Source organism: Falco naumanni, chromosome 4 (assembly GCF_017639655.2).
Source record: "Falco naumanni isolate bFalNau1 chromosome 4, bFalNau1.pat, whole genome shotgun sequence".
Classification (NCBI taxonomy): Eukaryota; Metazoa; Chordata; class Aves; order Falconiformes; family Falconidae; genus Falco; species Falco naumanni.
The window spans coordinates 21,643,986-21,657,676 of record NC_054057.1 but is presented as its reverse complement, the minus strand read 5'-3'; the positions used below and the strand labels follow the sequence as shown (position 1 = coordinate 21,657,676).

Below are 13,691 nucleotides of genomic sequence, written 5' to 3'. Positions count from 1 at the left end.
ACTTTGACCAAAACATTGGCTAGAGGACACATGACAGACTTCACTTGACTGTGGTGCGCACAGCATAGAGCAGCGTTATCCAGACAGCTTCTTTCATCTCTTAGGTATCCGCTGAAGGATTAATAATTGTGGTTTGCACTTACTGGTGAGATGTTTTAGGCTATCTCATGTCAACTTTTATATAGGATTTCTTGTTCTCCGTCTTCATACCTATTGTTCAAAAGTCTGAAAGCAGGTCTTAAGAAGAAACAAAGAGAATATTTCTGTATATAGTATCCTTTTTGTTTAAAGTCTCTTTCACCACATAATTCAGGAATTGATGCAAAGGCATGCTGATTATGGAGCTTCTTTGTCTGACCTCGCTTCTTAACTACTGCTTAAAAATACAGTTGGAAGAGTTTGTAACCTCCAGCATGGGTCTGAGTTCACCTTTGTGCCTAGGCTTAAAAATAACTCGTGTGCTTCTCCGCCTTTGCTGACCGTGGGGGCCAAACTGCAGGAGCGGCTTGTGCTTTTCCTTCAGAGCAGTGGGACCTGGGGGAGGAGAGATTCCTTCCCAAGGCAGCCTGGCCCCTACGCAGCGAGGCAGCTGCACTGCACCACAGCTCGCTGTGCGGCCGAACCGCGGCCAAGAGCTGCGGCAAAGCCGGTCGGACCAAGCTGTTCATTTAGGAGGTGGCAGGAAGGTGGAAAGTGGGAATGAAAACAGCTATTAGAGAATGTCCTCTGCCTTGGAGTTTCTAGCTGATGACCAGCTTGCTTTCTTTATGGTCGGAGGAGGCTTTTTTATGAGGGGGTCAGGAATATGATTCCCCAGGGCAGCTGGCAAGACCATACCCCGAGTTAGTCATTAAATTCTGTGACAGACGGTGGGAGCTGATGTTGGCAGCATGCTACATTTCAAAGACTGGCCAAGCTCAAACTGTGTGGGTAGAGAATAGGTCTCCTGTGAGCAATGAACTTTAAATTTTTGCAAAGTCGTTAACAATGCTTTTTTTTATTTGTCTTTTATTTTACCTCCTTTTTCACCTACAGATGGAAGACTAATGCAATATGTAACTTAGGCAATTTTTTGGATTTAAATTCAAGGAGAATTTTTTGTGAATACTCATTGCTGTGTGTAAAAACAAACAAACAAAAAAAAACCAAACAGAAAAATGTAGCAAGATGTTATTTCTGCTTTGTCCGAGCAACTTGAGTAGCAAAATGCTACTGCACCATGTGCCATTAGTGGGCAGCAGGCAGCATCTCTGGGTGCTTGGAGGAATTTCATCACTGTTGGGCCTTCAGCTATAAACCCCAAAGTCCCCACACAGCTGGTAGCAGTAGGGTTTATTTTGGCAGGCGGTAATAACCTTGGGCTCTAGTTGAATGGAATAATAGTACTAATAAGATGCTGTGCTGAAATTCCAGGGTATGAGCTGATTCGTTCTGGCAGGTTCTCGTCTCCTGCCTTCCAGAACATGGTTCCTTAACACCTCCTATACAGCAACAGATCACACGTCTTCACCCTTTCTGTGCAGAGATGTATTCTCAAATTAATTTTCATTTGGGTGTGTAAAAATAGTAGCAAAACAGAACTCTTCATAAAATGTAGCGATCTCACAGTAAGTCATTAATCAAAAGTACACGTTTTTCAGCAAATGAATGTTTATGCCTTTTTACAAGACATAGACCAAGACTGGACAAAATGGATTTTGAAAACTTTCTTCTTTTGAGGGGTCTTTCATGGTTTTTTTTTTTTCTAAATGACTAGCAGTAAATATGCAGACACCCCTAAGTGCAATGGCTAATTCTTCCATTCTAACCAGTATCTTGGCACCTATCTTTCTAATGAGAATTCTTTCAGTTAAGTAATGCAATTCCAATCTGTGTAGTCCTTCAGTAGCTGACTTCAGGATACTGCTTCCAAATACGAATATACAACTCTTTCAGTGTTTACCCAGAGCCATGTTTTACACATAACTTTAGGGTTTTTTTGTTTCACAACAAATACTTTTTTCTGTCATCGATGTGCCAGGATGTTACATGTCATTCCCTTCTGACACGTTATTCTTTTTCTTCCTGTAGGCAATTAGTCGTTACTTGCCCAGGCGGGATCCAGTTTTGAAACCTCTGATCTATGAAATGGTCCTGCATGAATTTTTGGAGAGTGACTATGAGGTACTGCGGCGTGGTGTGTCCATGTATAATAGGTATCGCCAACCAGACACCCTTAGCAATGTAGAATTCCAACAGCAAATTCTGTGTTGTATTCAAACAGATTATCAATAGACAGTTCCACAATAATAAAAAGATGTAAAAGATGAATTTTGGGTTTGTTTTAGGAGAATAGGTAGAAAGTTCTTCAGAGCACGCAAATACTGTGAGATTGATTATTTATTATAAATACTGTTATTTTTAGTTTGATGTAGCATAAGTGGTTGAGGTGCTGCACAAAGCCTACAGTACCCAAAAGAGACTCAGCTTCATGAATCTTAATAACATTGGCCTGAGAAGGAAAATCTGTGTTCTTCACTATGCACGTCTCCGGGCACGTAAAACTGGCTTAGAGGTGAAGCACAGCAGGTATCATCTCAGAGGTTTAGCTGAAGCTTTGATGTTTTGAAATGTTCCTTAGGCAGTTCTATTTCTGTTAAAATCTCTTACACTTTTAGGGGTTTGCAACCCTGATAAAAGAGTGGCCTGGAGATCTCTACAACAACACAATCATAGTTCAAGCTGTAGTGGATCACCTGAAGAAAGATCCACAGAACAGGACTTTGCTACGAACGCTTGCAGAATTGTGAGTACAATTTTAAACTCCTATTACAAAAAGTAAGCTTGAAATAGTGTACTGTAGTTTATAAATGTTTGCCTAACTCTCTTAACAGAAATACCTGCTTTGCTGTAATCTGGGGAGTATTGGCTTTCTCTCCTCTCCCCTCTGCTGATTGCACAGCTTAGCAATTCTTTTCCCTTTATAATAAAGTGTGCACGGAGTATGAAAGGCAAAGAGTTTAGTACAAGATTGGATTTGCTACTCCTCTTTCCAAAGCAAATAGCTAGCAGCCCTCTTTATGCTGTCAGAGGGAGCTTTTTTTGTGAAGTGAGCATTTCAGAATTACCCACAGGAAAATAAGATGGTGCTGTTTTCCCTGCTATTTCAGAAGTATTATATTGAGGTTTACTGCGTGGCTGGAAAATGTGCCAGAACTGATCAGGTTCTAGGCTGCTTCATACAGACGTAAAGCTCTTTGGTGTTCTCAGCCTGATTCCCATGTTAAGTTCTTTTCATACTACTTCTTTGAAGAAAGCAGAGCTACTGTCTATTGCAATGTTACAGTCTGTCCCAAAGTTTTAAGAGGACAAAGTTTTTTAGTTCTGAAGAGAGTTCCAATTAGTTTCCAGTAATAGAAAAGGTAGGTGTTTTGTGTAGCTTCTGCTGTGGTTTGAAAACAGGAAAACGAAAATGCAGAGAACCACAGGTCAGAACACAAATGTGGTGGCTGATATAAACAGAAATTAATGTTGCCGAGTGTCTGACTTCCCTTCAACAAAAATGAATCACAGCAACCGTTTCAAAATTTATCAGATCAAATAGCATTCTAGCAAGATTTGCATCCTGGAGTTGGTTTACATTTTCCCTCGTAGGTGATTTTCCTACACTTGGTTATTTAAGATCCACGTGTATTGTAACATTGTTTTGTCAGGTATACTTATGACCAGCGCTATGGCAGAGCCCTTGAAATTTACTTAACTCTGAGGCACAAAGACGTCTTCCAGTTGATCCACAAGCACAATCTTTTCAGTTCTATCAGAGACAAAATCGTTCTGCTCATGGATTTTGATTCAGAGGTATGGTGATCTTAATGATTTTATATTCACTTTGCACTAGAGATATTTTAACAGATTAAAAATAGATGAGCTAAGGATAGTGTTCAGGCAGAAAGCGTGTTTGCTGTGTCTGAATACATTCTGAGGTAAGGAAGATTATGTTTGCCCGGACTGCAAAATACTTGACCTGAGGATGATTTTTTTCATTTGTATTTCCATTTGAGTATCACTCACAGTAAGAACAGTCCAAGATCATTGTTGTGATTCTCAAGTAGACTTTCACCATGGTATTGCTTCTGCATTTCTAAAGAACTGATGCTCTTAATAAGCCAAAGAAAGGAGGCAGTGAATTTGTTGAGGTGGACATTAAACGTTCTGGGCACTTTTCTTTCACTGCAGTCAATTAATTTGCTTCTGAAAGTTTGCAAGATGAACCAAAATTCCCAAAATCAAGAAGCTCGCATTTTGTGCTGAATTCTATCTTCTTTCTTCCCAGCTGGCTATAGAAATCTCAGCAAACGTGCTTTGGTGTGATCCCTGGGAGGACACCAAGTAGATCTGCTGTTTTTTCAGTGCAGTAATTGTTTAAGCACTGGAGCTAAAATAGGAGCCAGGAGTACCAAAGTGATCATCTTTGTTATGCCTATTCTGAACTACATAGGAGAAAAAAAAAAAAGAAAAAAAAAAAGGGAGTATAATTCTTTTGTATTAAATAGAGTAAATCATACCAGGAATCTATGGATTTGTATTTTTTGTATGTGAAGCAAAGTTTGCTCTTGTAAGAGGAAGCAGAAACAGCATCCTGGTGGCCCTTTGGCTTACATGGTCTTGGCTGCTTGTGTTACGGTATTGGTGTGCACGTAGTTTGGAGGAATCCAGTTGTAAGGCAAGTTGAATAATGTGTTTCTTACACAGTCATCACCATGCAGTTCCCTTTTGCAATGGGACACAGAATATTTCTACATCATTTGGCAGTGGCCTTCTGTGACCCATGATTCAATAGGCATACTTCACCTGCAATGTAAGTGTACAGTATTGATTGTTATTAGCGTGGAAACTTAGGGGAGGTATTCTAGAAGAATACATGGTGTGTTCTCCTGTAATGCTGTGCTGTCGGGGAATGCTGATGTTATGCAAACTGCTCTCTCTGTGTTGCTGAAAAAAGTAGGTCTGCAATAATCTATCAGATATCCATGCATGAACAAGCATAATACTGTATAGAGTATGAGAAAATGTTGTACCTGTTTCTTCACTGGATTCTCTTTCTTTACTTTAGAAAGCAGTAGACATGCTTTTGGATAACGAAGATAAAATTTCTGTGAGTATAGCAAGTTCATGGCATGGCAGTCCAATGCTTGCTTGTGTTACCTGTCCTTCTTTCAGTCCTGTAAATGGGATGTTCATCACAGATTTGCTAATCTATTGGGTTTTATTTGTTTTCTTTCAGATTGACAGAGTCGTTGAAGAATTGGAAAACAGGCCTGAGCTACAGCATGTGGTAATTATTTCTATAGTCTCGTTAGTTTCAAGTTGAGCTGAACTCTTTGCTGGTTCAAAGATGTAAAAATGCATCTTTTACAGATGTGTTTAAGTGCATGTGACACTGAAATGTCATAAATCGTCAAAGCCGGTTTGTTAATCCATTTTTTAACATGGCCATAGCGTTTTTAAGATAGTAAAAGAATTTTAAGTGTGTGCCTGTAAGAACTTGATAACACCCTGCTTACTTGTTAATATACCATGAGGTACTCCTTATGGCGTCGCAAACACTTGTCTGGTCAGTTACTTCTTGCTTGTATCCCTCCTCTTTACCTAGACAAAAATGGGGTTGGGTAGTGGGTGCAACACTGAAGCACGTCGTGCTGATCCACAGAGACAGTGAACCACTTGTCTTTCTAGAGCTGTAACGTCCATATGCTGCAGGATTGTTCTTGTTTGTGCAGAATTACAGTATCACTGTAAGGCTGTGGCTCCACATTGCTATTCCAAAAGCACCTCTTCAGTTTGAACGTGCTGTCAGTGGAATACGTAATGTGTAACCACTTCCTCGGACTGTATTAGGTAGGGAAGTTTAACTTGCTGCTGTGTACAGGTGGGGCTCACGGCATCGATCTGGTGGAGAGCAGGTTTATGTGTTAGACACCTGATTATAGGAAGCAGCTTTATGAAGTACACAGCCTGCAGCCCACGAGATTTGCAGAGACACAAGGTTTGCAGAGATGACTGACTGGCTGTCAGTTTGTGGAAGGGATGCATCGGTTTCCAAGTGTGAAGCCTACTTCCCTTTGAATAACAGTCGCCTTCATAATTATTCTCAAGACTTTTCTGTGCTCATCTAGGGAGGAAGGAGTTTTGCCACAGTATCTATATTTTGAAGTGCTTCAGTTAAAACATTTCGTTTGGTAAAAATTTGATCTATAGTTATCTATAATGGTCAAGCATATCTAGATAACGAACATGTTTCATTTGACGTATTTCCCCAAAGTTTTACATAAAATTCAAACTCCAGTAGTTTTCTTGAAGGTTAAAGGGCATTCATTTGAGTGTTGCAGACAGCCTGTTCTACAGAGCTGTTCTTGGAGATTGCTGATGTGAGGGTACTTCAGAAAAACACAAAGTTTGGCTTTTGTATCAGGATTTAATTTCTGTGCCTTTTAGTATGTGTTAGCACATTCCTGAGGAAATTAGGCAGGGCTTTTTATTAGTAGGGAACAAATATTATTGTGTAAGTGGGTTTGAGTTCTAATTCTCTTTTTTGATTCCTAGTATTTGCACAAGCTTTTCAAAAGAGACCACCATAAAGGCCAACGATATCACGAGAAACAGATCAGCCTTTATGCTGAGTATGATCGTCCAAACTTACTACCATTTCTTAGAGACAGCACTCACTGTCCGCTGGAGAAGGTAAGCGGGCAAAGCCTCAGCGCAGGTCTGCGGCGCTTGTGCCTGTAGTGTGTTTGTGACTGCGCTCGGTACTGCCCTCTACTGCCCACAGCGGGGGTGCTCTGAGTTTATGACCGTCGCCTGGTTTGCAGAGCGGGCTGACAGCCGAGACCTTCCTCTCGCAGCTCACAGGGCAGGAATTGGTGGGGATCTTGAAGGCAGAATTTCTGAGTTCACACTTGAAGTGTTCCTACAACATAGCTACTCATCAGTGCCTGGCCTGACTGAACAGCAGGTTTTGCCTGTAAGAAATCAACAATCCTTTTGCCCAGTCTAAGAGTAGTCAATGTTAGATCTTGAAAAATGAGTAGCTGTAAAGTGGAATTTTTCTAGCTTTGTATTGCAAGGTCCTAAATTGCTTTCAAATAATATACGCAGTATAACAGTCACTGAACTCGCAGAGCTAGAAGTGGTTTATCTTTGTACTTCTGCTAGTAGACTTGGGGTTTTACAAAGTACCAAGTTTTCACCACTTTTAAGCTCTTTATATTTCCCTTTCTTGTTCTTTCTTTCCAAATTAAAAAAAGAAAAAAGTTAAGGGCAACCTTGGTTGTTTTTTTTCCCTTGCTTGAAATGAGAGGAATCAAATGAAAAATTTGTTTTCCTCTTTAGTTGGGTCAATATTTTATTATTTGTATTTGTTGCTCCTAATGGCCAAGCAACACAGACGTTGTAAAAGGATGCCTCTCTATGTGCACTGGAATAGTTTTAAATGTAATATTGAATATTGCAATTTACGTGGTTCTAAACAGAACTAGTACTGTTCCTGGCACCTCTCTTGTTTTGCATGCTTTTGTCAACCTTACTGTGCAACAGCAGGGAACGCTGGAACATACTGTGTGTAGGGTTGGAGGCTTGGTCTTTGTTGAAGCTGTCGCAAGAAACTAGGTTGTTTTGGTGATTATTTTAGGCAGTGAGCCTGAGAGGTTGCCAGCCAGATACTTTTTTCTATGTTGGCTTATTTGCTTATAACTCTGTGATTCTCTCTTAGTTTTTACCTTTTGCATTATTTGCATGATCATGGTTTTACGTCTAAAATCTTATCTGCATTTTTTTTTCCTTTGGTGCAAATCAGTTTTAGTTATTGCAGATCCAGCCACCTGTCTTTAGTGATGGGTGGTGCAGAAAAGTACTGTGTGTAAATGATAGAAGCACATTGCTGGCATTGCTTTGCTGAAGGTTACAGGCTGTAAGCAAGAATAAGTCAGAGACCCGTGGATCTTTGGAAGATGGGATGCAGTAATCACCAAAGTGAGAGAGAAGGATGTTAGGAAAAAAAGTGTCCTTATAACCTTACATTAAAATGTTAATATGTTTCAGTAAGAAGCTGAGGAAGAGAGGAAAGATACCAACACTATATAAAACTTAGTTGAATTTACTGTCATCACTAACTGTGGTTATCCTTCTTACCATACATACCATATAGTAACACTTTTTGCCACATACGAATCCTTGTTCTAAGGAAATAAAAAGGGGACCAAGAATGTCCCAGTTACAAATATTTTCAGTTCCTATTCAGCAGATTCCAGTGCAGTGTATAAATTGCAAAAACCCATGATGTTTGAAAAAAATCGTGCTTATTGTTGCTTTAAAGAAAATATAAACCCAGCAGGAAGAAATACTTCTTGTTCTTTAAAAGTAAGCCACTTTTACTCAAGTGCAGTTTAGCAAATGTTTTAGAGAATGAACCGAGAGAAGTACGAATGTTCCCTGTTTTCCTCTAGAGGGAGCATGACAGTCAAGAAACACACAGCGTCCAGAGCTACTGGATACCTGGTACTTTGTACTTAAACTTTGAAATGGAGAGAAAAAAGGCTGTCAGCTGTGTTTATAACGTAGTAGTATTATTCATAGCTTCATTCCCCTGATGTATCCGGTTGGTAATTCACTTACTCCTACCCCAAAATTCATTGTCTGTATCTCTAATCTTCATAGTAACCCATCTGAAATAATTAGCAAATGGAAGGAAAAATTAATTCTTACCTACATCTTTAGATGTAGCTGTATTTTACGCATTTATAGTTTTTATTTCCATGTATGAAAGTCTTTATTGGGGTAAAGAGTTGTCTTCACAGGAGTGCCATGAATCTTGAATTTGCTTTCTGCTTTCAAATTGGAAACAGACACGGCATCATTTATGGCATACCAGCCCTTCCAATTTTCTGGTACTAAAAACTTGTTGGTAATCAGTTTGGTAGTTTTGGTAATTGCGCTAAGTGTTCTTCACCTACACAGATTCTGTAACTGCTTGTGGTATTTAGCCCTCAGGTCTTTAAACCAAAATAACAAGAAATGCTTCCTCCTTATTGTTTCATATTTGCACTAGGTTATTTTTGTAGTGTCATCTTGGAGGCCACTGGTACAAAATTTGGAGGGCACTCTATCTCCTAAAACCATTCTGGTTACCCTGAGGAGATCTGGTCTTGTGTTACGAATGGATGTCAAGCAGACCTGCCATCACTAGAGACTTCTGAAGTCCACCCACAGGAAGCAAGTCTTGGCAGCAGATAACCTTAATGCTTCTGGATAAACAAAATTTTGGAAGGGCAAGAAGGAAGTTGCCAGTAGATTTAGAGGTCGAAACTGGCGTAATCCAGACTCAAATACCAGTCCTGTTCCCAGATTTATTTAAGCTTGGAGAAAAATAAGTAAAATGAAAAAAAATGCATTGGAGTTTCTCCTTTTAATTAATGCCAGAGGACCTCACAGTGCATACTAAGGGAGCTGTGTTCTTGTCAAAATGAGTAGTACAACTTCATGGGAAAATATCTTTAAGCCTCTTGCAGCATGTGTGATCAATAAAATATCATGTTACATGGTTCTCTGTATTCTTTCCCTCCTCCTTTCCCTTAAATTCAAGGCTCTTGAGATCTGCCAACAGAGGAACTTTGTAGAAGAGACAGTCTATCTTCTGAGTAAGTAACTCTCCTTGTGATAAATGACAACATGCTTTTAATCTTTTAATCATGCTTTTAATCAGTCGATGCTGCAAAAATGAATGATGTGTTGTCTAATACAGTTTTAACACGCTTTCCCAGAGACAAAGTTGATAGGTGGTCAGTACAACCAAGTAACATGATTTAGAAAATAAAGCACTGAATTATTCATATGATGTCTTAACTCTATACATTGTGTTACTGTGGTTTTGATTTGGTGCTTTTCTGGGGGTTTGGAGGTGCTGGGGGCCTTTGGGGATTAGCTTGTTGGGGGGGAGATTTTTTTGAGACAATCTCAAAGAGTAATACTGTCAGTTTGAAGAGAGGCGAGAAGTAAAACAAATGTTCTATTCTGAATACATCTCAGAATCTTAATACTGTCTTTTGCTGAGGTGGAAGATTTGCTTATATTGCCTTTATTTTTTCTTTATTTTTTTTTCTTTTTTTTTTTTTTTTAATAAAATGAATTGTAAATTAACTCCTCCAGCAGACCTAGGAATCTGCTCTGAATGGGAAGCAATGTAAGACTAAGATTTTTATTTATGTTATGTGTTAGTCATGAACAGAATGGAAAGTGGGCTTTTTAGTCAGTCTTTTTAGTAAGAATGTTTTTGTGGACCATTTGAGAGCAGAGTAGGATTTACTCATGGATTTATTTAAAAAATAGTTCAGTGTGTTTACTACTTCTTCCTCTTCCTTCTCATTTTCCATGGGTGTAAGCTGCTCTATAGTTACTGCAAATTAAAGAGTGCCATGCAGGCACGCAAAGGGGGTATTTCATGTCATAGTTCATGTTCATAAACATACATAGCCCCTTACATTACATTAGATGTTGCTGCACTTCAGGACCCCTAATATGACCCAACACATCCTTAAGAAAGGCTTCGGGTCCCAGTCCGGCGAAGTGCTCCAAGCACTTGTTCAGATTACACTGATTGCATTGGGATTCTACATCTGATTCCTACATCAGATTAGATCAGATTAGAATGGAACTTGGTTGAATTAGTTGGAGGCAACTTCACGCTTACAAAATTCAAATTGAAAGACCTTCTTAAAGCACTGAGCATTGATACGCATTTAGGTTCTATAACTTCTTTTTTTTTTTCTTCCAGGCAGAATGGGTAATAGCCGCAGTGCCTTGAAGATGATAATGGAAGAATTGCAAGACGTAGATAAAGCTATTGAATTTGCCAAGGAACAAGATGATGGAGAACTTTGGGAAGACCTCATCTTATATTCTATTGACAAACCACGTAAGTGGGATATTTACTCAGAAACCTTGCATGTGTGTGTTTTTGTGGTTGCTATTGCAATAAAGCATTGAATTATCCACCTGCACGTTAGAGAAGGTGTTTATGGATGGACAGGGAGGCCTTCTGGTTTGTGGAGCACAACATAGCTGTCCTACTGTGCTAAAAACTTACAGTAAGGCAGCATGTGAGCATGCTACAGAATAAGTACTTAGAGAGTTTAATATTTGACTAAGCTCTGCATAGTTATGTCCTTAATGGCAAATCAAGGGAAAAGTGGTGCTTTTAATTTGACAGAATGAGGCTTTATTTTTAGACAGCCTCAAAACACAGTCTGCAGGCTTGATGAGGATGTTGTGTAGCATGTTTATTGCAGCTGCTTCCCTTTGAAATTCTGAAAATGAAGAACTTACACCTTTCTGTCTCTCAGTAGAATAACTAATTTGTTTTGTTTCTGTTGAAAAAGGTAAGATCTGTAATGATGAGTGCATTTTGCCTTTCATCCATTATATGAATAGCTACTGCAGTTTAAAGTTTAGATGGAATCAGAAACTGTCGATCTCTTAAGCAACATCAGTTTTGTTCAGGAGGCAGATTCAGAGGAGTTCATACGACTGAGAAAATAGAGAATTATTTTAACTGTCCACTCTGATAGTTTTGCAACTTTTCTGGGGCTTTAAAGCAAGGCTTTAAAGTCTCCATTGGGATCTCTGTTCTGAAGGATTGAATGTCTTGTAGAATTAGTGTCAGAATACGTATTTTTTCATCCCATGGCTGCTAATTCTGCCGGGAAGAGGCAACCAAAATCTGTTAGTTCTTTAGAAGAATGGCATTCTCAAGTTACCCATATTTAAGTGCAGTCCATCACTAAAAGCGGTGCTACAATTAGTGACATCTTTAGATCAAAAGCGATTCAAAGCATGTAGAATTCTCTCCGTTCCATCTGCCCATATGCAAACCAGCTCCAGTGATATTCCTGTCTTGGGGGCTGAATAGGGTTTATCCTAGTGTTTCATTTAGCCAGGTGCACTTCAAAAAGCAGACAACTTCTTTTTTGAAGTGTCACTTGTGTTTTGTGAGTTGCTCTCAGCAGTATTTAGACACACGTTGGAGTTAGGTCAAGTGCTTGAAAATATGTTTTTAAACCCTGGTACTGGGAATGGAGTAGTCACTTAATGTGGTTAATTTTTTGGCTTGAGTTGCTCAAGTGCCCTTTTTATTGAAATGAAATTAATTATTTACTTGTGGGTGTGTGCTGGATACTCCGTTACCCCTTTTCTGAGTACCCTAGAAACTCTCTGAATTGCCAGACTGTATCTTCCTCTCTTCCCCAAAGGCCTGTATTCAAGTAAATGCAGCTGCATGAAACATACGGAGGCTATGTGAAAGAGGCTTAGTTTTATATCTCAATATAGAGAACTGTCATAGAATCATCCAAAGCCTGTAGCTTGTCACCAAAGCATCCTTTAGTCAGGTATTTTGCTGGGTTCTGTTCTTAATTTCTTTGCCTCTTGGTTTTCACAGCTTTTATTACTGGTTTGTTGAACAATATCGGAACTCATGTTGATCCCATTCTTTTGATCCACCGCATTAAGGAAGGCATGGAGATTCCTAATTTGAGAGACTCACTGGTGAAAATTCTTCAGGACTACAACTTGCAGGTAAATGTTATGTTCTTCCTGTGATGCTCATTTTCAGAGAGACAGCAAAACTGCTTTGCCACTGAACAGCATGAGAAGCGGCTACCGTTGTTCATTTCGTCCAGACATCTGTCATTGACACTGGGTTGGTGCAAAACTAAGACAAAAAGGGTAGGGATTTGTCAAGATGAACAGTCTGTTCTCTTGATGGCTTCTAGCACTTCTAAATTTGAACCATGCTGTCATAAGCCTGGTGGGTAAGTGGAACTGGATGTATTTTATACTGCCCAACTGTCCAGTGTTGGAAAAACTCATGACTGTTGCTTTTCATTCTGTTTCATATATGAGGAGGTAGGACACAACATGCACTCACTAAAACATACACCGGGTATTAGAGCTGTATTTTAAGTCTCATACTAACTAAAGGAAGATGAGCTTCTAAAATCAAATTTGTCTGTTGTGCAGAATGTTTTGACATCTGTTCATTTAAAAAGACTGCTCGTTAGATTATGGAAGTTCATATCCCAACATTATTGTACATATATAGATAGTTCTGTTATATGACTGGTTCTGTGGTGTGTTTGTAAGAACTTACAAGAAGTGTACCCTTTGGTGTTCTTGAAAGTAACAACAGAGGGAGTTGCATCGCAGACTTCAAATCTCCCTGCTGCAAAAGGAGGCCCAAACTTGAGTTCTCTATAACGCTGCTCTGCACCTTTCTACGGAGAGATGTAAGGATACAGAGCAGTTTGAATGCCTCTGGTGTGACTGTGAGGAGTCCAGGAAAACACAGCCCAGCAAGCAGTGTAAACTCCAATATTCTTACCCTCATAAACATTTGTTTCCCATCTGCTATTAGTCTTTGGAATCTCTAACAGATGAGCTTGATGGTTTTCAGTACGGTCACAGTTAGCCTTTTACGAGGCCAAATAAAGCCTGTATCTATGCAGGGGTCCTCAAACTTTCTAACCAGGGGGCCAGCACGCGGATGAAGTGGCAGGCAGCCATCTGCGGCTGCTTGGTTCCCCCCCAACCCCTGGCGGGGGGGGGGGGGGAGCTTCTGTAAATACCAGGGGCCAGATTGAGGACCCTGGGGGGCCGTATCC

General features: G+C 39.7%; 1 protein-coding gene across 3 annotated transcripts in view; it reads left to right on the top strand.

Moving 5' to 3' along the window:
* The window catches only part of VPS41 (VPS41 subunit of HOPS complex), a 107,241-nt gene that overhangs the window by 82,347 nt on the left and 11,203 nt on the right, over positions 1–13,691 (top strand). For all 3 annotated transcript variants that reach the window (XM_040589963.1, XM_040589964.1, XM_040589966.1), the window contains 9 exons: positions 2,071–2,163; positions 2,658–2,785; positions 3,693–3,837; positions 5,093–5,134; positions 5,264–5,314; positions 6,583–6,720; positions 9,620–9,674; positions 10,808–10,948; positions 12,470–12,606. In XM_040589963.1, the coding sequence (XP_040445897.1) occupies positions 2,071–2,163; positions 2,658–2,785; positions 3,693–3,837; positions 5,093–5,134; positions 5,264–5,314; positions 6,583–6,720; positions 9,620–9,674; positions 10,808–10,948; positions 12,470–12,606 (930 nt within the window). The remainder of the gene's footprint in view (positions 1–2,070; positions 2,164–2,657; positions 2,786–3,692; positions 3,838–5,092; positions 5,135–5,263; positions 5,315–6,582; positions 6,721–9,619; positions 9,675–10,807; positions 10,949–12,469; positions 12,607–13,691) is intronic.